Source organism: Paroedura picta, chromosome 8 (assembly GCF_049243985.1).
Source record: "Paroedura picta isolate Pp20150507F chromosome 8, Ppicta_v3.0, whole genome shotgun sequence".
NCBI lineage: Eukaryota > Metazoa > Chordata > Lepidosauria > Squamata > Gekkonidae > Paroedura > Paroedura picta.
Window position 1 is genome coordinate 30,431,184 of NC_135376.1, and position 23,778 is coordinate 30,454,961.

The following is a 23,778-nucleotide window of genomic DNA, read 5'->3' on the forward strand; positions in this document are numbered from 1 at the left end:
ATCAGTGAACAGAATGGAAGAGTCTCCAGGTGTGTGTGTATATTTGTAAAATGCAGTCAAGTGGCAGCTGACTTAATGGTGACATAGCAAAGAGGCTTTAAGGTGAATGAAAAACAAAGGTGGTTTGCCACTGTCTTTCTCTGCGCTTTTTCCCTTCCAAATACTCTCCAGAGTACAAGATCTGTTAAGATCCAGTTATACCATGCCACCTTCCTTCTCTTGAAGATATCAAAGCTAGTTGCACTTACTACTACCCTAGAGCCTCACAGGTAACCAGTAAAGAACAAATATATTTCTTTCTTTCTCCAAGTACAGGTTTCTACTGTCTATTCTACATAAGCAGGGGCTATCTCATTCATTTCAACATCAGAAAATGCTTGTTGCACACTTTCTGTTGTACTTATAAAACACTGCTCAAGTGCACAGAACTGGGTTCTGGAATCCTAGTGTTCACATTACAAATTCTGGATTAACACAACTTTCATTCCAGCCCTCCAGCCTACTAGCAAACTAAAACTGCAGAATGTTGTGTGTGATAACATTAACAGAAGAAGACTGCAAGAGTCTAGTAGCACCTTAAAGATTAACAAAATTTGTGATAGGGTGTAAGTTTTCATTAGTCTAAAGAAATGAGTAGTGACTCACAAAAGCTCACATCTTGCTACACATATTATTAGTCTTTAAGGTGATACTGGTCTCTTGCTCTTTTCTAGTGCTATATACAGACTAACATGGCTACCCATCTTGATCTACCAACATTAACAGAGGATTTCCGTGGCCTTTTGCTTTGAAGTCTCATCATTCATAAATCCATATCAGAATAGCTTCCCATTTATGTGTGTATTATTGATTCACTGATTAGTACTGAATTACTGATTAGTAGCAGCAAGGCATAAAGTCACCTATCTGCAAAAAGAGTCTTCATTGACAAACAGGATTCATCACATTACGCAACATGCCTTAATTGCTTCTTGAAAAAGTAATACTACATAAGGAATACAAACAGTGATGTAGATCATGTTAAGAACCTGCAGCTAAATTTTGTTGGATAATTATCTGATCGTGATCTACAAGCTGCTATTAATTAGCCCAGTATGATTTCAACCTAATTTTAATGAACCATCAAAATATAAGTGAGCCATCACTTCACTACTGAGGAAGCTATCTAATACTGTATCAAAGAAACAGCTTATATAGCTGCAAGAGGCAGCATGGCCACAGAAATGCACTGAATATCTATCAGCCATGTTTTCTGGCACACTAACATTAACAGGATTTTAACCCACAGCATATTCAAGCAGAGGGCTTGGATCTCAATTTCTGTTGTTGAGAGCCCCTTTCTTTGGATGTAGAAAACTAATAATAATTATAATGAGTTAACTCTTGGTTCCACTTGTCTGCATCTGGTTAAGATAGCACAGATTACAACCACTGCAAAAACAAATAAGACTTATTTACAGTATCCTATTCTGCCAACCTTCTGACTACAAGACTGTGTAAGAACATCAGAGCCTAATGATACTTAGTCAAAGCCCCTAAACTCTACTCAAGTTTCCCACTAACTACAGAATAGTTTTGTTTACTAGATGTCATCTGCACTTAGTGCCTATGTGTTATTAATACAGTGTATACTGACAGCCATGCATGCACCTGAGTAAGTATGGTTTGTGTGAAAGTTGAACTCAAATACAGAAAAGACTTAGTTCTATCACACTCAAGGCCCAAATGATGGACTAGAAGTGAAAAAATATTCCTTCCAAACATGCTAACATTTAGCTGCACGGCTTTCTTTTGTACACAATATGTGTAGGATTCCTTTTTCTCAGCCAAATTTCTGCTGGTGTTACCACATGTCTACATAGCATTAGCACTCCATATATGGAACTGCAAATCTAATTTACATTAATGACTGTGACCACAGAACCAGTCTGGGTGTGTGTATGTGTGCCTGAATCTGTGCATCACAAATTTTCATGCAGGTTTGCAGGGCCGCTTTCACCCCTGATTCTATTACAAATCTGAATCCTTATTAGTCCTTTTATCCATCCACTGTGACTATAACAACAAGAAGTAAAAGAGTCATTAAGGAGTAATTAGAGGCAGCTTCACATTTGCCTATTTAATCCCGAGCTAGCAGCCGTGCGATTCTACACCCGCTCCCTTCAACACAGCTTCCCACTCGAATCCTACTTAGACTGCGGTCATTCTGTTTAGGACCGTACTGTGGGACGCGTCTGAAAGCGCTGCCCTTCCTCTAGTGCGAGTCGGCAGACATGCTAAGATCACACGCCGTCAACAACGAGGAGGAAGCCGTGCAGGAGCGAATCGATCCCCTCCAAGGAAAATGAAACTGCCTACGTGTATTTCAGCGTGCGATTCTTCGGGATTAATCGCCCCAGAACGAAATCATGCCATCCTGACATCACAGTCCCCTCCCTCGCCCCTCCAGGGCGCCCGAAGCGTGCGGCCAGCCGGCCTGCCTGCCTGCCTCCTCTCCCCCTCCCCTCAGTTCCGGACGGGCCCACCGGCTCGCCCCTCAGCCTGGGCCCGGAAGGGGCTTCCCTCGTCGGGCCGACCCCCGCCCGGGCTCCCCCTCAGGCTCGCTCTGCCACACTCACCGCCGCTGCCGGAGGGAAGCCGCACCGGCGCGTGTGCCCAGAGGGACCCTGGCCTGGCGAAGCGCAGCCTCCACGTCAGGCGGGCCAGCGCGGCGCAGCCAATCGCGGGGCCCGGCCCTGGCGCCCCTCCCGACCCCACCCCGTCCTCCCCCCTCCCAGCTCGCGCACCTCGCTGTAGCTGCCGCCGCTGCTCCTCTCGCCGAGCATCCTCCTTCCCTATGGGCGAACGGCGCCTCCTCATTGGCCCGCGCCGAGTGGCGCGCGAGGGGCTGGCTCTGCTACGTTCTAAACGGCTGTGGCTGCGCGCGGCGGAGGGAAGGAAGCGCGTGCGCGGGGCGAGGGTTACTATCGGTCAGGCACCGCTCGGGGTCACGGGCGCGGGAGGAGGCTGTTTGTGCGACGCGGGGCTCGTGCTGGAGGGAGCAAAAGGACGGGGAAGGAAGGCTCGGCGTGCCGACAGACAGCCAGGCAGACCGAGAGATAACCTCCGTGCTTCGGTAAACCTGACGTCGTCATTCTCTTCCCTTTGACCGTCTGCTGATGCATGGGTCTTACTACCGAGCTGTATTATTTCGGAAGTACCGTGAACTGCTGGTATTTTGTTCATTATGCAAAGCAGTATGGCTGGCTGCTTACCCACTGCCGTTTAACTCCGAAATCTAGCCAGGTTATTATTTATTACATAATAATTTAATCCCCAAATGCTATCTAAAGCTATCAGCATAGTGCTGGAAGAACTTGAATGGAACACTTGAAGCCAGATGTCTGAGGTTATGGTTCATTTCGAAGACACAATTTCTAATTAAGGGAGGGGTTCCCCACTCCTTTCTGTGCTCAGCCACTTAGAATGATCATTAATGTCGCAGTATGAAGGCCTATTTTCACTGCAATCCAAAACAGCGTTATATTCTAAATCCATGGAACTGCACCTACGAAGTGCATTCCTAAATACATTTATGCAAAAGTAAAGCCACTTTTAAATCGTAATTAGTTTCTAGCAACAAATAGGGAGCCCAACAATGTTTACCCAGAAGTAAGTCCCATTGCTTTCAACGGAATTTGCTTTGTTTGAGAGTTCCATGTATTTTACAAACTGCAGCATGATTGCATGTCATGTGTAAGTTGTGAACATCTAACCATGTTGAACAAAGTGATGTAAATGAATAAATAATAATAGATTTTCACAGTGCTCTGCAAGATGACCTCAGTAGATGCACCTCAATCTCATTGTCCCACTCCGTTATGGAACGAGATAATGGCCATGGAATACGCCACTTACTTTGCAAATACTTTTTTCTACCGCTGCACTAAAGCCCCAAATAAGCAACATAGGAAGCTGCTGCCTATGGATATGATTTTCCACTTGGTGTTTTTATACCTAGAGCAATTCCACGTGGCAGGTCATTTGCCGCAAGCCTTGCAACAGGTGAATTACAGGCAAACTTAAACATGCCTGGAAGCCCAGTTACCTGAATCCTTGCCAAGTGCATGTGTCTGAGTGCATAAAGACAAGCACCTGTAGCTTATATTTTACAGGCTTCTGCCAAAAGCACAAGTATAGCAGCAGCAAATGCAATTACGGGTGAGGTGTAGTGGTCTTTGATGTGGATATTTCAAGGATTTGCAGAGAACTTCTACAGCTGATTCCATTTTAAGTTATTCACTCTTTAGAAACTTGCCTCCCTTTCATTCTATGGTTGTTATACTAAGGTAGGTCTATGTGCTAGCACAGGATCTTAATATTTTGCTTTGTTTGCTGCATCACACATGCTTCTAGTAAATATGCTCATGTTCTGTTTGTGGGTAAAACCTGTTCAGCAGGAAAGGTGTGTTAAAACTAGCCTGGGCCAGTCATCTTCAGAAAAGAGGTTGGAGATCCATAAGGTATTTGCGACTGAAATACTGCTTCGTTTAGCAATGTATTGTACCAGTTTATTTATTAATAATATCCTGTCTGATACTGTATGTTTCTACTTTACACAGTCTTGACCCAGCTGGTACAAAAGTATAAAGTTGTGAACACACGGGGTCTGACCATTTGTTCATCTAGCTCAAATTATCAACCCTGAGTACAAAGAGCTCTTGATGTAAGAAGGATCTTTTCCAGTACCTGCTACCTGTGATTCTTTACCCGGAGATGGCAGGCATTGAGCCTGGGATCTTCTGCATGCAAATCGTTTTTGTTTTAATTGAAATGTGGCTTTTTCCAAAATGAGCTGGCAGAGGAAATAGAACTGTAATTTGCTGTTCCACAGAGGAATTCAGCCACGGGTAGAGTTGCCAACCCTGGGCTTGGAGTCTGGAATTCTATCAGAATTACAACTGATTTCCAGACTACAGAGATCAATTACCCTGAAGAAAAAGGTAGCTTTAGAGGACAGCCTGTATGGCATCACATCCCTGCTGAGCTCCTTTCCATCTCTAAACTCTGCCTTCCCTAGGCACTGACCTCATATCTCCAAGAATTTCCCAAGATGGACCTGGCAACCCTAGACAAACCTCATAGTGGGGATCAAACCTTCTCCGGTTTGCTTCCTTTGTTTTCAGTTAACACATGTTGGCTTAAATTCAGTCATGATTGCTAGAGTGGGTTACAGATTGCACACTGTAGAGAGGAAGAAAGGGAGTGAATTGAAGAACTTCCATAGACATTCATGAAAATGTTCAGAAACTACAGTAGAAATTTGCAAACTAAAGTCAGTTACACATTCCATAGAACTAGGGAACATTACTGTTTCAGCTTTTAAGATTCCAAGGGCACTTGGAGTTTCCACTAAGTTCTGACTCTAGTTGTTTCTTATTGCTAAGATTTGGCCTGAGAGAAACAAGACATCAGTTGTAGCCTGCACAACTTGTTCACAGAATCATCTGTGATTGCACATATCCTTTTTTTACAAGAGGATCTTCTGTCTGGCATAACTGGCTTGTGATTAGTAGAAAAACAGTGTTTGTTCTGAATAGAAGTTAATTAAATGTATGTGTGTTAATGAGGATTCAAATGTGTGCTACACGTAAGTGTTTGAAATTGTTTAAATATTACCATGATAGGTATGTGGATTCATTTGAACTGAAAATTGAAAAAAATCTTCCCTGTTTGTTTCTGTTTTCCTTCCAGTGCTGAGCCATACTTCTTCATGAATACCAAGAAGTTGACAGATTCAGAAGAAAGTATGTTCAGTTCCATGTAGCTGAGAGAACAAAGTAAAAACATTAGAATGTCTTTTTAGTCATGGGAGTGAATTCAGCAGCTAGTAAGCTGATCAACCACCCAAGTGTTCACCCAAAAATGCAAAAGATCTGACTCTAGGGCAGGGGTGGTCAACCTGTGGTCCTCCAGATGTCCATGGACTACAATTCCCAGCAAACTCTGGCAGGGGCTCATGGGAATTGTAGTCCATGAACATCTGGAGGACCACAGGTTGACTACCCCTGCTCTAGGGACTGGTTCCCCTGGAAGAAATGGCAACTTAGGAGGGTGAATTCTATAGTATCACGTGCCTGCCAGGTTCCCTCACTTCTCCATGCATGGCCCCAACTCTCCAGGAATTTCCAGATGAGAGTTGGCAACCCTAATAGCAGGGGATATGAAATTCCTTTATACTAAGTCAGCCCATTAGTCAGTATTGTCTACTCTGACCAATAGCAGCTCAAGGGTTCTTGACAGCCCTGGAAGGGTTTCCCAAATAGGTGGAAGTTTTTAAATACATATTTTTTTAATTGTTTAAACATTTATCAGGTGATATGACCATATAGGTTCATATCAACCTGCCCCCCCTCCCAAAATGACTGGGATGGGGGTGGGAAAGGGGCGGCCCCCGGGTGGGAAGTTTACACAGCTATGCTTCCCAAACATATTCTGCATGATCATGCCACTTCTGGGGTTTCCCAAAACCTTAAGAATGTTTCAGTGGTTTCTCAATGGTAAAAAAGTTGAGAAAAGCTGCTCCAGAGTCTTAGGCAGAGCAAGGCATTCCTCTTGAGATCTTCTAATTGACATGATGGGAACTGAACTTGAGATTTTCTGCTCGAGATCCTGAAAATGGACATGACAGGGAATCTTGGGATCTTCAGTATTCGAAACAGATGATATCGTTGTGAGTTATGGTCCCTTTCGTAACACACAAAAGTATTCTTTCAGACTTTGGAAAGGGTGGATGGGCTCAATTTATAGCAAAGTTTGAAGACTCATACTCGAACATGTTCAAAATATATTCAAGGGGGCAGAGATTTGAGATTTTATATATTTGCGGGGTGGCGGGGGTTGTTTAAAACATTTTGTTTTAAGTGCTATTGTAATCTGCCTTGAACCATGAAGGAAAGACAGAATAGAACTGCTTTAATAAATATGATATTGCAAAAAAAACAGCAGCTGAAGAACATTCATATCAGGTACTTTTTTGGCTGCATAATACCTAATATCAATACAGGTCAAAAAGTCCTTTGTGGGTGGGAGTAAAGGGATTTGCCCTTTCAACTGCTTAGGGCTAGTAGTACAGAGGTCTAGTACCATATAGTTACGCCATCATAAAACCAATAGCCAGAGAGAGAGCTCCTCCTGAAGGATAATAATGTGGTCTGAGCCATGGGTAGGCATGAGACAGTCCCCCCCCCCCATTCCTTTGTTTAGGGGAACTCTCCCAAGGCTGAACTACTTCAGTTTTTCCTTAAAGAAGGACTGGAGCTAAAATATCTGACAATGTTTCTGGGGGGCGGAGGGAGTATTGCAGAAAAGCCAGCCAGAAGGGTTGTTAATGTATATAGGGGAAAGGTCAGTAGACTGGGTCAAGTCAACAGATGGCTTAAAAGGAGCAGACAAAGTAAAATCAATAGATTAGGTAATAACCCTTGTTAGGCTGTTCTGAGCTTGTGTTATCTCTTGCCCTTTTGTCAAGGGTTTATTTGTTTGACACTGTTTTGTTAGTTTCAGTGACTAGAGAAGAGTTCCCTGATGATCACCTGATCAAGCTGGGACAGGAAGAGGCAGCAATGAGGAAGAGGATATAGATCAAGGTGCCTTACAGGGGTAGTCAACCTGTGGTCCTCCAGATGTTCGTGGAATACAGAATTGTAGTCCATGGACATCTGGAGGACCACAGGTTGACTACCCCTGCCTTACAGTGCCAGAACCCCACTCATCTATTCAGTAGGGCTTCCTTCCAGGAAAGCATTTGTAGGATAGCACTCTTATTTGCTTTCAGGGATTTTGGGACTGCTGGGTCCCAGTTTTCAAAAGTATGTTGAAGAAAAGGGGGGAAATGGGCAGCACTGCCCATGGAGACGATATGTAGATGGACTGACTGACATGCACATTGATCATGTTCTTAAATATTAGAAAGGAAATGCAATGATGTGTGACTGTAATTTTAAAAAAAAGTTGTAATAAAAAGTATGCTTCTGTGTCATACTAAGATCATGGTTTTACCATGCGGGTTATTTTTAAGATAAAGCCACCAAAGACAAATTTGCATGGGGAATCTTGACACCTTAATGGTTAACAGATTTACTTGATGATTAACAAATGTAGTGAGGCACTAGCTTTCTTGATCAGATGAAGTACAATAGTGTGGTTAGTTCCCTTGGGATTTTGTCCTTCCAAGGAAAGCATCCTTGCTCTTCCTTTCATCCTTAGGTCCCTCCCCAATCCTTTACATTTTTTAAAAGTAAGAACAATCTCTAAATCATTGTGCCATTGAGATACAATTTAAACCAATTTAATTTTTGAGACTGAGATCCTGTGAACGGCTCATATAACTGGAGTCCATTTGTTTTCTATGGGTTCCGACAGTTGTGTTGGCTTCTGCTTTACAAGTCTCAAATTTTAAAGCAGGGATCTGCAGCCTGTGTCTCTAAAGCCAACTGTGCTCAATACAGACTAAGTGTGGGTCAATCACATCTTTAAGTTAAGGTATATTAGAGGGGTAGTTGGCAGGCTAAAATGACCTATGGGTGGGAATGGCGAGAAAATATTTCTGTGAGAGATGCTTTAGAGGCATTACAGAGGTGAATAGATGCTAATAATCCAAGGGCAAACCATGCACAGATTTATGCAAGAACACTAAAACAATTACATAGGATGCTCCAGTATATATTTATGACTTACTGTGTGACATTATGTGTGCCTGTTTCTAATAAAGGACTTGCAACAACCCCCTCTCCTTTCCCTGCAGCCCCCCCCCCGATCAATCTGCATGCTGTTACTTTATTTTTATTTGTTATATTAGTTATTATTAGCAAAAATGAAGAAGGGGATGACAGAATGAGGTGGCTGGATGGAGTCATTGAAGTAGTCGGTGGAAGAGAACACTCTGTGCCTGGATCTGGACTCTGATCCCGAAAGGATCCCGAAGTGATAAACTGAGCCACGGTGATAGAACTAAAAACTCATGGAAACTTTGCTCTATGAGAAATCTCTGTCCAAACATACTCTAAACAAAACAGCCAGCCTGAGCTCCCCTCCCTTCTGCCTTCTGCACTCTAACATGGGAGCATACAGGTCAAAGTACATATGATGTTTCAGTTGCAGAAATTTTTCCCCATGTTTTTTTAATCCAAAGTGGCTGTGGAGAACTGCAGTCATGAGCAGTAGCTTCGACAGGAGGAGGGGGTGATGATCCCCCTTGTGGATGTTTTTCTAATCAAAATTGCTCCTCCAAGTTGCGTTTTGCCTGGCCAAAAAAGAAGAAGAAAGAAAGTACATATTCTAGAATTTCTTCCACAGGGCAGAAAGCAACTTAGAGGGTTAATTTTTATATGGAAAATTGGCCTTTAGGAAAAAAATGTAATCATGTTCCCACAGTGTGAACTTCTGAACAAGACTGTAAACTACCATAACTGCTCCGGGCAAAGAACAAACATGAGAGAAAACATTCATATGACTGAGGATCATGTGTGGTTTGATGCTTTAAAAATCAAGACATCTTTTTAGAAATGGCAATTGAGAATCTTTAGTATGCAGTTCTACTTTCTTACAAGCTGTACCATTGCATTATTAGTTAAAATAAAGTCACATTTATAATTATTGCTACCACTAGATAGTTAAACTACAGAGCCTCTTGTGGCGCAGAGTGGTAAGGCAGCCGTCTGAAAGCTTTGCCCATGAGGCTGGGAGTTCGATCCCAGCAGCCGGCTCAAGGTTGACTCAGCCTTCCATCCTTCCGAGGTCGGTAAAATGAGTACCCAGCTTGCTGGGGGGTAAACGGTCATGACTGGGGAAGGCACTGGCAAACCACCCCGTATTGAGTCTGCCATGAAAACGCTAGAGGGCGTCACCCCAAGGGTCAGACATGACTCGGTGCTTGCACAGGGGATACCTTTACCTTTAGATAGTTAAAAGTAACTAGATTAGCTTCATAGAAAACCTAGGGGCAAATTTCATGACATTCTTCCAGCAGCAATAGAAAGACTATTGAGAACATTGTCCTACTCAGAGTAGGGTCATCATTGTATTACATGCTCCTGCTTCAAGTAAAGTAACAATTACTTCCACATAAGAACTGCTTTTATCCCCATTCCTGCAATGTCCTTCTCACAGCAGTCCCTATGTCTACTTTCCTGACGTCCTTTTAGTGGGAGCTAAATGTGTTGCATTGTACATCAAATAGGGTAGAGTCAAATTAGTTTGAAAACATAAGGGGAATTAAATTCCCAACAGAAGTGATATGGGTGGAAATGCTGGGCCCAACGTTAGTTAAGTGGGAGCGTATTGCCCACCTGATCAAACTCTTAAGACTGATACTGGAGAGTAGCTAATGCCAATTTTTAAGAAGGTATTCAGAGCAGAACCAGGAAATTAGAGATGTCAGCCTGAAGTATGTTCCTGGTAAATTAGTAGAAACTGTAATCAAAAATAAAATGATTAGGTACATAGAGGAACAATGCCTAGAGAGGGACAATCAGCATGGCTTCTGCAAAGGGAAGTCCTGCTTCACCATTCTTTTGAAAATTTTAGAGGAAGTGATCAGGCATGTGGACAATGGTGATCTGGTAAGCATTATACATACAAACACACACATATTTATATTTATTCATATACCACCCCTCTTGGACTTGTCATCTTGAGGCAGTAAACAATTGTTGACATAGTTAATAACATAATATGACTAATGTGGTATCTGGACAAAGCTCTCCCATACCCGCGAGCTGAAGGCTGGTATTATATGCATAGAATTTTTATTACAACTTGGAGTTGGTGGAAATATTGAAAACTTCTAGGATAAGTTTCAAAATCACAGGAGGAAACAATCACTGATGAAATGTCTACTTTGAAAACGGAACAAAATCTAGAGTCCGTCCTGCTTGTTACATTTATCATTAAAATAGAGATTGTATAAATATATTGTTAACTGATTTTGATAGCCTGGGATAGGTTCTCTTTTTCTGTTAGGATATTTATTTAGAACCACCTGTTTTTTTGTATTGTATTGGTCTGAACCAGCAGGATTCTTCATATGTTCTAGGTTTTTTCATATGTTCTATGATCTGATCTTGATTCTGCCAGAAGCTTCCTAGGTAACCTTGGGGCATTCACTCTCTCAGTCTAACCTACCCCGCAGGGAAGAGTGGTATATAAATGTAGCAGATAAATACAATTCTTGTGAGAATAAAATGGGAAAGGAAGAGTACACACCAATACATGAGGCTGCCTTATTCTGATCCAGGATTGATTTTTCAAGAACAACATCCTTCACCAGCAGCAGTTTCCTAGGGCAGTGGTCCCCAACCTTTTTATCACTGGGGACCACTCAACACTTGACAATTTTACTGAGGCCCACTGCCGTAACACTCTCTGACACTGGTCGCTATGGGAATGTTTAAACATCCCTTCATAATAAGATACAGACACGCCACAACAATGAACATAAGGAACATTTTATTTTCATGGAAATTTTAACTCATGACAATGACAAATCAATGGGAACCCTGAGCTTGTTTCTCTGCAACGAGATAGTCCCATGTGCACCTGCTGGATCGTGGATGAAGTAAAGGGCCGGGGGGGGGGGAGGCGTCCTTCGTGGCCCACCTCCAGTTAGTCGAGGAACCACATGTGGTCCACGGCCCACAGGTTGGGGATCGCTATTCTAGGGTCTCCGGTAGGGGTCTTGTCACCTGTTAAATGATTCTTTGATCAGAGATGTCAGAGCCAGAATCTGGGACCTCCTGCATGCAAAGTATATACTCTGCCACCATGCTATGGCTCCATCCTCAACCACAGCAGCTCCCCCTCAGTAATGTCTGTTACCCTGACCTTCTTGGGGAGGAAAAGTGACAAAATGTACTATAGGTACATTATCATCATCATCAAATGTTTATTTAGCATCAGTGGCATGTGAAATACTGTCCAAAAGATGCTGTTTTTGCTTGGAGTACCTGCAATCCAAATGCACAATGAAGAAAATGTCATTGGTTGTCCATGACTAAGGGTGGTTGGGTGAAGTGTTAAACGAGTCAGGCAATGGCAAGACCAGAGTGGCTCAGATAGATTTGAAAAGAGATATGGAGATGGGCTGCTTCATGCATCTGACAAGTGGATTTTGGCTTATGAGAGTGTGCAGTGCGAAACATGTTAATCATTAAGATGTCATAAGACTTTAGAATGTTAGAAGACAAGAATGTTCCAACAATAAACCAATCTCACACGCCCACACACAGAATATCCTCTTTGATCCCTTTCCTATGCTTACTAATAATTTTTAGTTATACTTCCAGGTCTCCTTTTAAAAGCACAGGAGAGTAATTTTCCAGCTGAATCCTTGCCACAAATCTTGGGCAAATTCCGTGCAATGCAGTATGTCCTGTTTTACAGGTTAGCATTCATTATGCCAGAGAAAACACATCATTAATAGGAATACTCTCATTGTCTTTCTCTGTCTAAACTCTCCGCCTCATGCAGCAGCCAACCAGTACTGAACCAGGCTGCATCATGGAACTTAGCAGCAGTTTACTTGAACTGTACAGGGATAGGGAAGGCTCATAGGTCTAACTTTTGCAAACATGGTTAATATTTGTCAGCTGGTAGCACATGAGTTATTTCAGAATGAAGAACTGGAAAAAGTACTGTATCATGTCAAAGCACATTGTCTTAGCAATGTGTAAGAAAAGCCGGGTGCTGTCGTGCAGCACAATAAATAAGAAACATAAAATAGGGAAATGATGGTATGTTTCACAGGACCAGCTTCTAATAATGAAGACGTGTGAATGCAACTCCATAAATCAAGTCTGCATAAGTTCACTAAATAAAGCTATGAGTTATATGAGGATTTCTTCATGTATACTGGCGTGGATCCAGGAGATTGTTTCCATGGGCAGAAGGATTTCTATTCGTGGTAGCTTGCTTTCCTCCACCCTCCCACGGCAACCAAAAATGGTCACCAATGCTACTCAAAGGAACAGTATTTCAGTAGGTATATCAGGCTGCAGCAGAAGGAGGAAGTCAAGAAAATCACATTCCATTGACAGAAATCCCTCAACCCATGAAAACACCACTGGATCCAAGGCATTGAGAGGACCAGCTGCAGATTTTGGAGATCCTTATCAGGAAGCCCTCATCACTAAATATGATGCTACATATTATGTACCAATGCACCTATGCAGACACATCCTACTAGAGTGAGGACAACTAAAAAATGTGGAAAATTTGTTCTCCGTTCCCTTGATGATAGCCCTGTTTATTGAGGTATTCTAACAACTGAAGACTTCTAAATCAAGGTCTACTTCTTGAGGTTTTCTGACAATTGAAGCATTAACCCACCACCATCAATAACAAAAATACTAATAACTTTCTTTATATAGCCTGACCTTCCCAATTGGCTCAGGGAGCGGTGGGAAGAGTTGGGACTCATCACCTAACGGCCAATCAGGTAGAGTGTCCTATCCCTGACTAGCCATTCATCCAAACGAATGGCCAATCAGGTAGGGTGTCCTGCCCCTGGCAACATCCTCCTCCAACTTCTTCCATGTTGAAGAAGTGCCATCCCACAGTAAGCTAGGCAGCTGGCAGGAGCTGGGAGGGAGGGCAGGGGCCTGGGAACATGGGCCCAGTGGAGAGAAGGAAGGACGGAGCCCCCAACAATGCTCACCGCCACCCTGAGCAGCTCTGTCCATGGCCTCGCCAGGACTGCTGGTGGAGGAGGAAGTGAGCCTGTCCCACCACCACTCCCACTGCCCCAAGCAGCCCGATCTGTGGCTTTGCCAGGCCTTAGGGCTGCCTGGGATGTGGAGGGTAGGGAGAAAGGAAATCCCCCCCCCCAGTGCTCCCCCCACCCTGAAATGGCCTACCGCAGCCTCTCCAGGCCTCGGGGATGGGGTGGGGGGAGTAAAGGCTAGCAGCCATTGTATTTTAAAGTACAACAGGCTTTCTTACTAGTATATAAATAATACAGCTACATTGATGAACAGTTATTAAATGTTTTAATTTAAAATATATGAATCAAATAATGTTATATATAACAGAATGCAGCTCCAACAACAATCCTTTAAATGGAAAAAACAAATATCCAAGCCTTCAGTTTGTATATCACTGAAATAAAATGTGTCGTTTTTCAATCAATTCTAAGTACTTCCTCTTATCAAAAATATAAAATTTCAGCAGCTGCTTTTGGATTAAATAATTCAAACAATTTCAGCAGGAGACTGCCTCTTCCTACCTTAATTTCCTTGTCATCATTATAGGAGTCACCAAATATTTTTTTCACAGGCCACAGCACATTCCAGGAACAGCATAATAGAGGGCATGTCTGGATATGCCAGTGTTTTTATAGTTAAGGTTCATGTATTACTTACTGTTTTACTGAATGCTGCCAGTTGACATCACCAAATGAAAAAACAGTCAGTTTTGTGGTCAACTATGTAATTATTGTAATAGTGCTTTTCTCATTGCACTACCCAATGTGCTGTTTGCAGAAGGGTGAGGTTCACATTTAACGTTTAAATGCTCTGTGTGCATTTGATTTATACTAGCAAAACTCCCATGATACGGAACGCCTCTCATCTGTTACAAAGTTTCTCTGTGTTCTTGGCATAAGTTGGCCCCACGCCCTATAGGTAGAGAATAGGCCTGTAGGTGGACAATGGGCCATTGGCAGTCATGCCTGGTAGATAAGTATTGTCCATGAACAGCACTTGCCACAGTGCTTTTACTGTGGGCTATCAGTACACGTTGAGTTAATGTTCTTTACTATTCATTCTACTATGTTGCTTGCCATTATCCCTGTGTTATGATCTGATTAAACGGTATTGTTTGTTACATGTAGACTGCCCTGAGCCTTCAGGGAGGGCGGTATATAAATAAATAAAATAAATACATGACACCATTAGCAAAAACGCTTGGTAATAATAATGAATTACAGGCATTAGGAAACTATGCTGAACCGCAACATGGTTTGTGACAGCAAATGGTGACCCATTAAATCACTTTGCAATATACCTTCTAGTTATTCTAAAACTGACCAGATTTGGAAAATGTATCCTCAGTGATGGAAAGAAAGCAATATTAAATTCATTCCTCAATCATTCTTCTAGATGTTTCTATACTAGAAATTGACAAGAAGTTTCCATCCTCTCCAGAATTTTTTTTTTTGAGGGGGGGGGGGACAAGCACAACAGAGAGAATTGTACATTTTAGCTAATTTCATGGCTCTGCTTCTTGATCTGAGACCTTCTGAATCTTGACTTTGCCTAGAGTATATGTGAAACTGCCTCATACAGTCAGAACATTGGATTAGTGAAGCTGCTATAGTCTGCTGTGTCCAGGGCTTCATTGCTTAGATCAGCAGTCCTCAACTTGCTTCCAGGGGTGCTGGAGAGCCAGTGACCCGGGCACTGCACATTCGCGGCAGCACTGTGCACGCGTGGAGCTGCCATGCATGCGCATTTGCACTCACCAGCAGGGTGCAAAAGTGCACGTGCAGCAGCACTGTGCACATGTGCATGTGCGGAGATGTCGCGCACGAGCGGAGCTGCCACACACGTGCATTTGCACCCTGCCGACAGGCACAAACATGCACGCATGGCAGTTCCACACAGATGCACATGCACAGAGCTACCATGCATGCACATTTGCATCTGCTGGGGTGCAAACACGCATGTGTGGTAGCTGCGCACATGTGCGTTTGCGTCTGGCAGCCCGGTACCGGGCTGCGGCCCGGGGTTTGGGGACTACTGGTTTAGATCACCTACTATCATATCCTTTTAACTGGATATATATATGTGTGTTGGTCTCTGAGGCCTGTATATACCAGCTATCTAGGTTCAGCATGGATGGACAGTCTTTGTTCCCTATTGGTTTTACAGTCTAGGGTTTGTTTTAAAAAAGATCTTGGTGATCCCTCCTACCAGCTGTTATTCTGAAGGAATCGACTTTGCTAAGAAGAGTGAGGAAACAAATAAAATTAAAACCTAATAAGAGTAAAATGTCGTTAAACATGAAATTAAACAAAGCAAACAGAACACTGGTGAAATACCAAGTTTTCACACTTGATTCTGCTTTACAGTACAGAATAGGTGGTGCTTGCTCCTAAATGAACAGAGCTTCTCTCTGGTTCTGTCTCTCTCTGTACACTTGAACATGAACTAGAAGGCAAAGTGACCTCATTCCTGCCTTTGCTATCGGATGACCTCAGGATGTGATTTAAAAGGTCAATTGCCACTGACACAAGGACAATCTTGAACTTTTAACTGTCAAACATTATCGCTAGGTCAAATAACAGTACTCCATTCATCAATTGGCCAGTAACCTTAGAGGAATTTCATATTCAACTGCAGGCTCTCCAGCCTCCACCCCAGATTGCCCCAGTGAATTGTCAGATGACTGTTTCCCATTTTGGTTGCGTTTGTATTGTCAGCAGCTTTTAATGAAAACATTTGCCTATTGCCTAGTATATATTTCCCCAAAAGGTAAAAATAATGTCGAATAAAATAATGGCCGATTGGGAGACAGGTTCCCGCAGCATTTTGGGACTCTGTTTTCATGATCTATGTTTTTGTGCTGGGCCTTCTTAATGCTATTTTGTAATTAAGATATTTTGTGTTGTTTTTATTATTTTTATTTTATAAGCTTTGGTTCCTGGAAAGGATGCATTAAAAAGTTCTAAATAAGTAGAATTAAATTTTCTGAGCATGATAATAAATTTCTGAGTATAATTTAGCCCAGATGCTTGAAGGCCTGAAGGCAGAAACCAGGTACACGTTGTTGGCAAAGTTTAACTATCCACAAGCTGCTTAAAGAATAAAAGTTTTATTTAGAAGATGAACAAGCTTTGTATAGAAACGGAGAGAAGAGTCCTAGCCGTCTAACCATTCTGTATTCATTTTGGAGGCAAGCAGGGAGGAAGTATATTCAGGAAGACTACAATAGAGCCAGTCAGGATGCTGGAGGAAATTATTTGAAAAACATTGGGGGGGTTTTCGCACGCCTTCAAAATCGCACAATGGTTGCCAATTGAAAACGCTATTGATTTGCCGTTATGCACAACGTCGTTGACAATCTGCCACACACCTGAAACCGATCCGCAAAAAGCGCTTCCTTGTAGCGCTTTCAGGGAAATCCCCAAAAGTGGATTCACCCTCCGGAAAGCGATACACTCCTGCAACCAATCTGCAACACTAGCAAAAAAGACCTGTGCGTTAACATTGTTGTGGTTTCTACAAAGTCCCTCCCCCTGGCTCTCTCCTCTGATCTTCCGGCGAAGCGATCGCCATTTTTTTTTCTCCGAGCGAGCGGGGATAAACGCACCAGCGAGCCTCTTTCTGTTTAGAGGCTTCCCCGGCTTCAGTCCCTCCCCAGAGTCACTAAGCACAAACAACACTTTGGACACAAACAACAGAGAAGCCCGTTTGCTGATGTATTTTCCCTTTATTTTTTACACGAAAATCGGGCCCGTGAGAGGGGGGGGGGATTTTTTTTTTCACTCGGAGGGAGCGTGGCAACGATCAAACGACAGCTCAAACACACCGGGCAGCTGGATGGGTCTCTCCGTTGCAACGAATCAACACAGATTCGTTGCAATGGGTGTGTTTTTTTTTAAAAAAAACTTTCTTAAAGGGAAAGGGGCTGTTTGGGAGCATGCTAACGGCTGCCCATTGGCTGCTTGACGGCCAGGGGCGGGACGAGCTTGGCAAGAGCGCTTCCTTTCTAGCGATTTTTGCCGAGACCGGAAGCCTGTGGGAAACGCTACAAAACGCAACTGGATTCCACTACAAAGGCAGGTATGCATAACGACGAATTCCACTATTTTAAATGGCGATTTTTCATTCAGCAACCAATTTGCTACAAAGAACCCGGTGCGGAAAGCCCCTGGAAGTTCCTGTTCTAACTATGCTAAATACATGTCTCCTCTGATGCCACCTGTAGGATATTCTTCATATCTTTTTGGATCATGCACTCTACAGATCTTGCATTTTTCAACCAGTGAGGGAGCTGGAATTCTGACTAATATATTAGTTGTGGAATTTCATTCAAACTCAAGGCATACATTAGGGGGCATCAGTTTGGCACAGTATGTATACTTTGCAAAACAGGGATAAGGGAAAACAATAATTTTAAATGACACAAGAAGGAGCAACTCCTGATCATAATAATGAATTACAGAGAGATATTCATCAAGAGATAAGGAAACTGTTGAACTTCAACCAGGTTGGGTCTGGCAGTTTGTTCTCATACCAGTAAATGAGTCATGACTGTAATATATGGACTAGTTATTCTGAAATGAGCCAGAGTAAGCAATTTGAAAAAAGTTTCAGTGATTGAAGGAAAGTGGTTATATTCATTTTTCAGGTGATCACCTTGCTTACAGTTTCTTCCCTTGACAAATAAGTAGAGATCCCTTACTGGAAAATGTCAGCTTGGTTTGGGTTGTAGCAGCACCTTAGTCCTATAGTTACCACAAAGGGTTTCTTACCTCAATTAAAAACAAAGTGGCAGAAGAAATTCCTGCAAATTCTGCTTGCTACCAAATTGCAGATGTAGAATTTAAACCAAAAGTATATTATATGTGGGTATTCGTCCAAGATGACAGCATCACTCTTGAAGCTCAACATATAAAAACCTAGAAGAAGACAATGGTCCTGCTTTGACCCAGGTTGCAGGATGGTGGAGCAAAATGTACCTGGGACAGCAAACTAACTGTGGAGCTGCCCTGCTCCAGAAAGAATTGGGACCTGGGGTCAGTAGCAAGCACTGGTTGTTCATTGGCTGATCAAAGCAAAGCAGCTAAATGAGCAACAACCTTCCCTATGTTTGAGGTTTAAATATCCTAGGCCCATTCACACACGCTGGATAATGCAATTCCGATATGCTTTTGCAGCTGGATTTTCCTGTGCAGAAGAAGAAAATCTACTGAATTGCAATGAAAGGGCATTACCCAGTGTGTGAAGGATGGGTCCTAGAGGGAAGTAGAGTCACCAAGGGCATGTGCTGATGCTAAGGATTTCATGCTGCAATTACATTTGTTCCTAATTGTGGAAGGGGCTATGACTGCAGGGTAAGCAGCATCACAGGCGGCAAACTGGACAATTCTCCCTCATATGACCACTTTCTCATGAGCCTGTCATCCCTGACTATAGCTGCCTTGTTCCTTAGGAGGAGCTTCTGATCTGAAGCCTGGCACTATGCAGCCAAGGGACAGCTAATCCTGGAACTGGACTTTCACCTTAATCTCCTGTCATGATTGCTCTGGCAGCAAATTCCTTCACTGTGGCCTCTTTAGTTTAGTGGGGTGGCAAGGGTATTCCAAGTCCATGGGGTGTTAATGGGAGTTCCTGGCCCTCCTGGTCTTTTTTCTTAGGCGAGAAGTCTGTTCCAAGGTCCAACCCTGGAAGGATCCTAACAGCACCAATGGAAAAACAAAATAAGAAAGCTCCTAATACTATCAAAAGATGAACCCCAAGGCATGTCTTGTTAAAGAGATCTCCACAATTAAGACGAAGCATTCAACTCACTTATAATGAAAGCTGTGAAGCTTACTAAAAAAGAAATCAGGAAAGGTTTTCTGCAATACTTAACAATTAAGCAATCACATGCTAATTAAAGGGAATTTAGATTGTGTGGCTGACCATAGATTAGATAACTCTGAAGAAAACACTGCTTGTATTTATTTTGGATGTCCTTTAACAAACCTGTTAGACAAACATGCCTTAATGTGGCAAAAGTGTAATCCAATCCTAAGAGATTTACACATTTTATCCCACTGATTATTATACGCCTCTCCAAACTCTTAGCTCTACTAAACTAGGTCACAAGCAGATTTGGGGTTGATTCTGTTCCACATAGCTGGTGTGTACATCCCTACAATCTAACAGAGCCAGTGTGGTGTAGTGGTTAAGAGTGGCAGCTTCTAATCTGGTGAGCAGGGTTACATGAGCAATCATGAAAAGTGTGGGGAAGCAACTATCTCTACCATTTGATAGAGATGAGCTAGAAAATTTTCAGAGCGCTTAGATGGTTTGGTTGCCAGTTGGTTCATACTTCATATAACAGTTTTAGCACAGAGCCTCTGCTTTGAAAAGACTTGACGACACTTAGGATGACCGATGGTGGTGGGGAGTAAATAGAACCAGTGCAGAGGATTAAAAATGCATGACTAGCACAATGGTGTGCAGAGTTGTTCCATTCTGAACCCACTGAAATCAATACCTTCATAGATTGGCTTCCATTCATATGCAGAGATGCATTCTCATAATTATTTAGGCTGCTAAAGCTGAAATGAAGTAAAGGGCATGGGCAGCTGATTTGTTAGTTAATCGTATATGTCAATAAAACCAAGGTGAGTTACAAATTCACTAAAGCAATTCATCAAATTAAAGAAGCCCCAAAACAGTCACGGAACACTAACACTATTTCCAACTTTTCTTTTTCTCATGGTAGTATATTCTTTCCGTTAGGAGAAATATGAGTGTTAAATCATAATTTAAAACAGGCTAAATTTAAACTTAAACTAGCCATCTAACCATTATATATTCATTTTGGAGGCAAGCAAGGAGGAAGTAATCCTTAGACATACCTAGCGATCAGATATAAGATGTGTGTATTACACTGAAATTCTACTAAAGAATTAACGTGATGATGCCCCGGGTTAGAATTCTTGGTTGCTAGCCTCACTCTTTGTTCCATGCTCAGGTCATAGTGCTCTGCTCTTGTGGATTAACCACAAGCACTTCTGCTAGGGGCTACTTCCACATGGTGAAGGTTTACTGTGTCGCTTTCATTACCAGCATAAATGTAGGCACATGTGCAGAGTTTTCTGCTCTCCTCTCAGCTCTCTGCCATTGCCATTTCCCTTTTTTTATTAAGTTAATTGCTATCGATGTATATATAATATCCATGGTTTCAGTGAAACTGCAGATATTTCAGCTCCAAACAACCAACACTCTTTACTAGAACCAGAAAGCACTAAACACAAACAAGAAAAACGTTTTTACATACATGTTTGTGACTCCCCCCAAAACACCCAGTTGGTCCTTAATGGAGACCTGTGGTAAGTTCATAAGACTGATTAGTAGAACCCAAGAACTGGCAAACCCCTAACAAAAGTTCAGGATTCTAGTCTTGGTTTCAAGTTCAAGGCTTCAGAATGTCCACAGACAAAACAGTATAAATTATCTTTTTTCTAAAAGCCCTCCAAAGTTCTCAGGTGGCACAGTGAGGAAATGGCAATCATGAGGGGCCGCTGAAAAGAAAATGGCACTAATTTGGGTGTGCAGAATACATCATTCCTCCCTCATACCAAGCTCATGTACATTAACTGCACTCTTTCTTAAAAGACTGCAGTAAAGGATATGTGGGGGAAATGATTGGAACACAGTGCCATGTGCTCCAGAACAAAGCTCTTTAGTTTTGAAACAAAGGCAAGAAAAATCTCTGCATGGGATAAAAATGAGACCATGAGAGAAAATGAAAATATTAGTCTAGACAAAGGTATTTTTTGTGCCAGTAATGTTGGTGGGCATAGTTAAAAGTAGCTATGTTGCCAACATTCATGATTACCTGATTCAGAATACTAAACTGTCTGATTTGTAATGTATTATAAATCAAGCATAATCTCCCCCAAAAAGGATTTCTGAGTAAGAATACAAAATAAGGGTTATGCTTGTGAACTGTTACTTGAATGTGTAGGATATAAGCTCCAGGCCTAGGCCTGGATTCTAGACCCTCTGTTGTGATTCACCAATAGGACTAAAGTAACCAATCAGTTGACGGTTGTCATGAACCAATCACAAGTGTACGTTAAATGTCAATGGGTGTATTTAAGCAAGAATTTAAGGCCTGGCAGTTCTGCCTATTGCTGCTTAGTTCTTCGTATTCAATAAAGTTGCCTTGTTCTTTGGAGCTGAAGTGTCTGTGTCTAAATGAACCCACAGACTTAATAAGATTTGGTATATGTATCTTACACAACAACGTTCAACTTAACATAGGTGCTTCGTAGAGACGTGTCCCAAAATGCGTTCACCCAATGTGTACTTTGTACTGAATAGTTAAAAAATAAAATATATGAAATGAATAATTTAGATCTAATTGTTTGTCCATGTTCTAGTTACTAATTACCATTCAGATAGGGGGGCACAAAGATTGATTGTGAGGGCTCCAGGAAACCATGCAGTTCCAAGACATTCTGCAAAGCCAGTGTGGTGTGACTGAGAACCAGTAGGGTGTAGTGGTTAAGAGTGACGGACTCTAATCTGGAGAAGTGGGTTTGATTTCCTGCTTCTCTCCACGCTTCTCCACACGTAGTCAGTCATAGTTCTCTCAGAGCACTCTTAGCCATACCTACCTCACAGGTTGCCTGTTTTGGGAGACAAAGGGAATGTGATTATAAACTGCTTTGAGATTCCTTCGGGTAGTGAAAAGTGGGGTACAAAACCCTAGTTATTTGTCTAATTCTTCTTAGCTAGTGGCCCACAAGGCATATAACAGAGAAGCTCCTGAGTCTTGACAGCACAAGATTCGGACGCCATCGTGCACAACCCTAGTCTGTATTAGTTCTTTCATCAACCATCACTGATCATCTCACTTGCAAGTGTTTTCTACATTCATACAGAAATGTTAAGCCTCTCCAGTTACTGGAGTCACTTCCAGTGACACCCCAATATTACAGGGAAAGCTTTTATTTTAACCTTGTATTAGTTATTCTAGTTCCAGTTGCATAGCTTGAGCTCAAGAAAAAAAACATTGTTTTTCTCTAGAGCAAGATGAACTAACAATTATGCCCTCTGTTTTGCTGAAAGTGAATAGGAGAGAGCCCTAAAAATATATTAAGATAAGGAATGGAGATATTCTGTGAGGGGGGGAATCGTGTTGAAGATAATCTTGGTTTACTCACTGAGCTGAGTGGGAAATTCAAACCAGTCCAATTGGATCTGCTTAAACTTGTAGCAAATGTTAATGTGAGCCTAGGCCATTGTCCTCAGGAATGTCGAAGCAGGTGGATCTGCACGTACATTGATTAATGTGCTAGTTATCCTACTAATTAGGTGGGTCTGTCTGCACTATCAGTCCTTCCAGTTCTGTCCTTTGTTGTGGAAAGTCAGAAGATCTGCTGAGAAGTTTATCAATGTTCTCAAGATGGTAGGAAGAGAGCTCAACAAAAATGAAGCTTTATCATTTTTTTTAAAGATCATTTGAGTGCAGATTTCCACATGTAGAATAGAATTCACAGGAAGGATTTGTATTGCCTGAGTGGACAGAAGGGATTGCAGACAGAACACAACAGAGTTTGTGTCAGTTTGAACCCAGTCATAGAACACACAGAAACAAATAGCCAAGAACACAGATTGGTTCTGGGGTCCTCACCCTGTGTCAGGTGTGAGGCAGACACAAGTTGAAGGTTCTCAGTTCTTGTGTGTACAGTATCTGGTTTGGGTGAGGACTGCAGTGTGTGGCCTATGGACCCCCAGGTTGAGAACCACTGCCCTAGAGAGCCTCTGACAAGTCTGAGTCATCAATACTGATTGTGATGGGTCAATGATCTGATTCAGTGAAAGGCAGCTTCATGTGTTCATGTGCTTAAAGAGGTCAAATCTTGCTCTTCTGTTGCAGACCAACTTGGCTGCCCATCGAAAACTATCTCCAGGGAGTCTGGTAACCTTTTTATAATCTCTGAGATTTCTACAAACATAGAAAAGTCTCTGTTCCTTGGAGAGTTTGAAATTATACAGGGTTTTAAAATCAAGT

At 42.3% G+C, this 23,778-nt stretch overlaps 2 protein-coding genes and 1 long non-coding RNA gene across 10 annotated transcripts in view; 1 reads left to right on the forward strand and 2 right to left on the reverse strand.

The window, feature by feature from the left end:
- The window catches only part of ACSL3 (acyl-CoA synthetase long chain family member 3), a 60,518-nt gene extending 57,611 nt beyond the window's left edge, over nt 1-2,907 (reverse strand). For 3 of the 7 annotated variants that reach the window (XM_077348910.1, XM_077348900.1, XM_077348903.1), the window contains exon 1: nt 2,619-2,804. The gene's annotated coding sequence lies outside the window, so the exon portion shown is untranslated. Of the gene's footprint in view, nt 1-2,618 lie in introns of all 7 variants that reach the window. The other 4 variants (XM_077348901.1, XM_077348905.1, XM_077348912.1 and 1 more) reach the window with 4 other exon arrangements.
- A 67-nt stretch (nt 2,908-2,974) lies between these two features.
- LOC143843201 (uncharacterized) lies at nt 2,975-5,838 on the forward strand. Its single transcript, XR_013233492.1, has 2 exons — nt 2,975-3,115; nt 5,734-5,838. It is a non-coding gene; the product is annotated as an uncharacterized LOC143843201 (long non-coding RNA).
- Nucleotides 5,839-11,899: 6,061 nt separating this feature from the next.
- The window catches only part of MOGAT1 (monoacylglycerol O-acyltransferase 1), a 30,780-nt gene continuing 18,901 nt past the window's right edge, over nt 11,900-23,778 (reverse strand). Inside the window, exon 7 of one of the 2 annotated variants that reach the window (XM_077348915.1) lies at nt 11,900-11,984. In XM_077348915.1, coding sequence (XP_077205030.1) covers nt 11,924-11,984 — 61 coding nt within the window. In that variant the 3' untranslated portion in view covers nt 11,900-11,923. Of the gene's footprint in view, nt 11,985-16,859; nt 22,391-23,778 lie in introns of those variants that run through there. The other variant, XM_077348917.1, reaches the window with a different exon arrangement.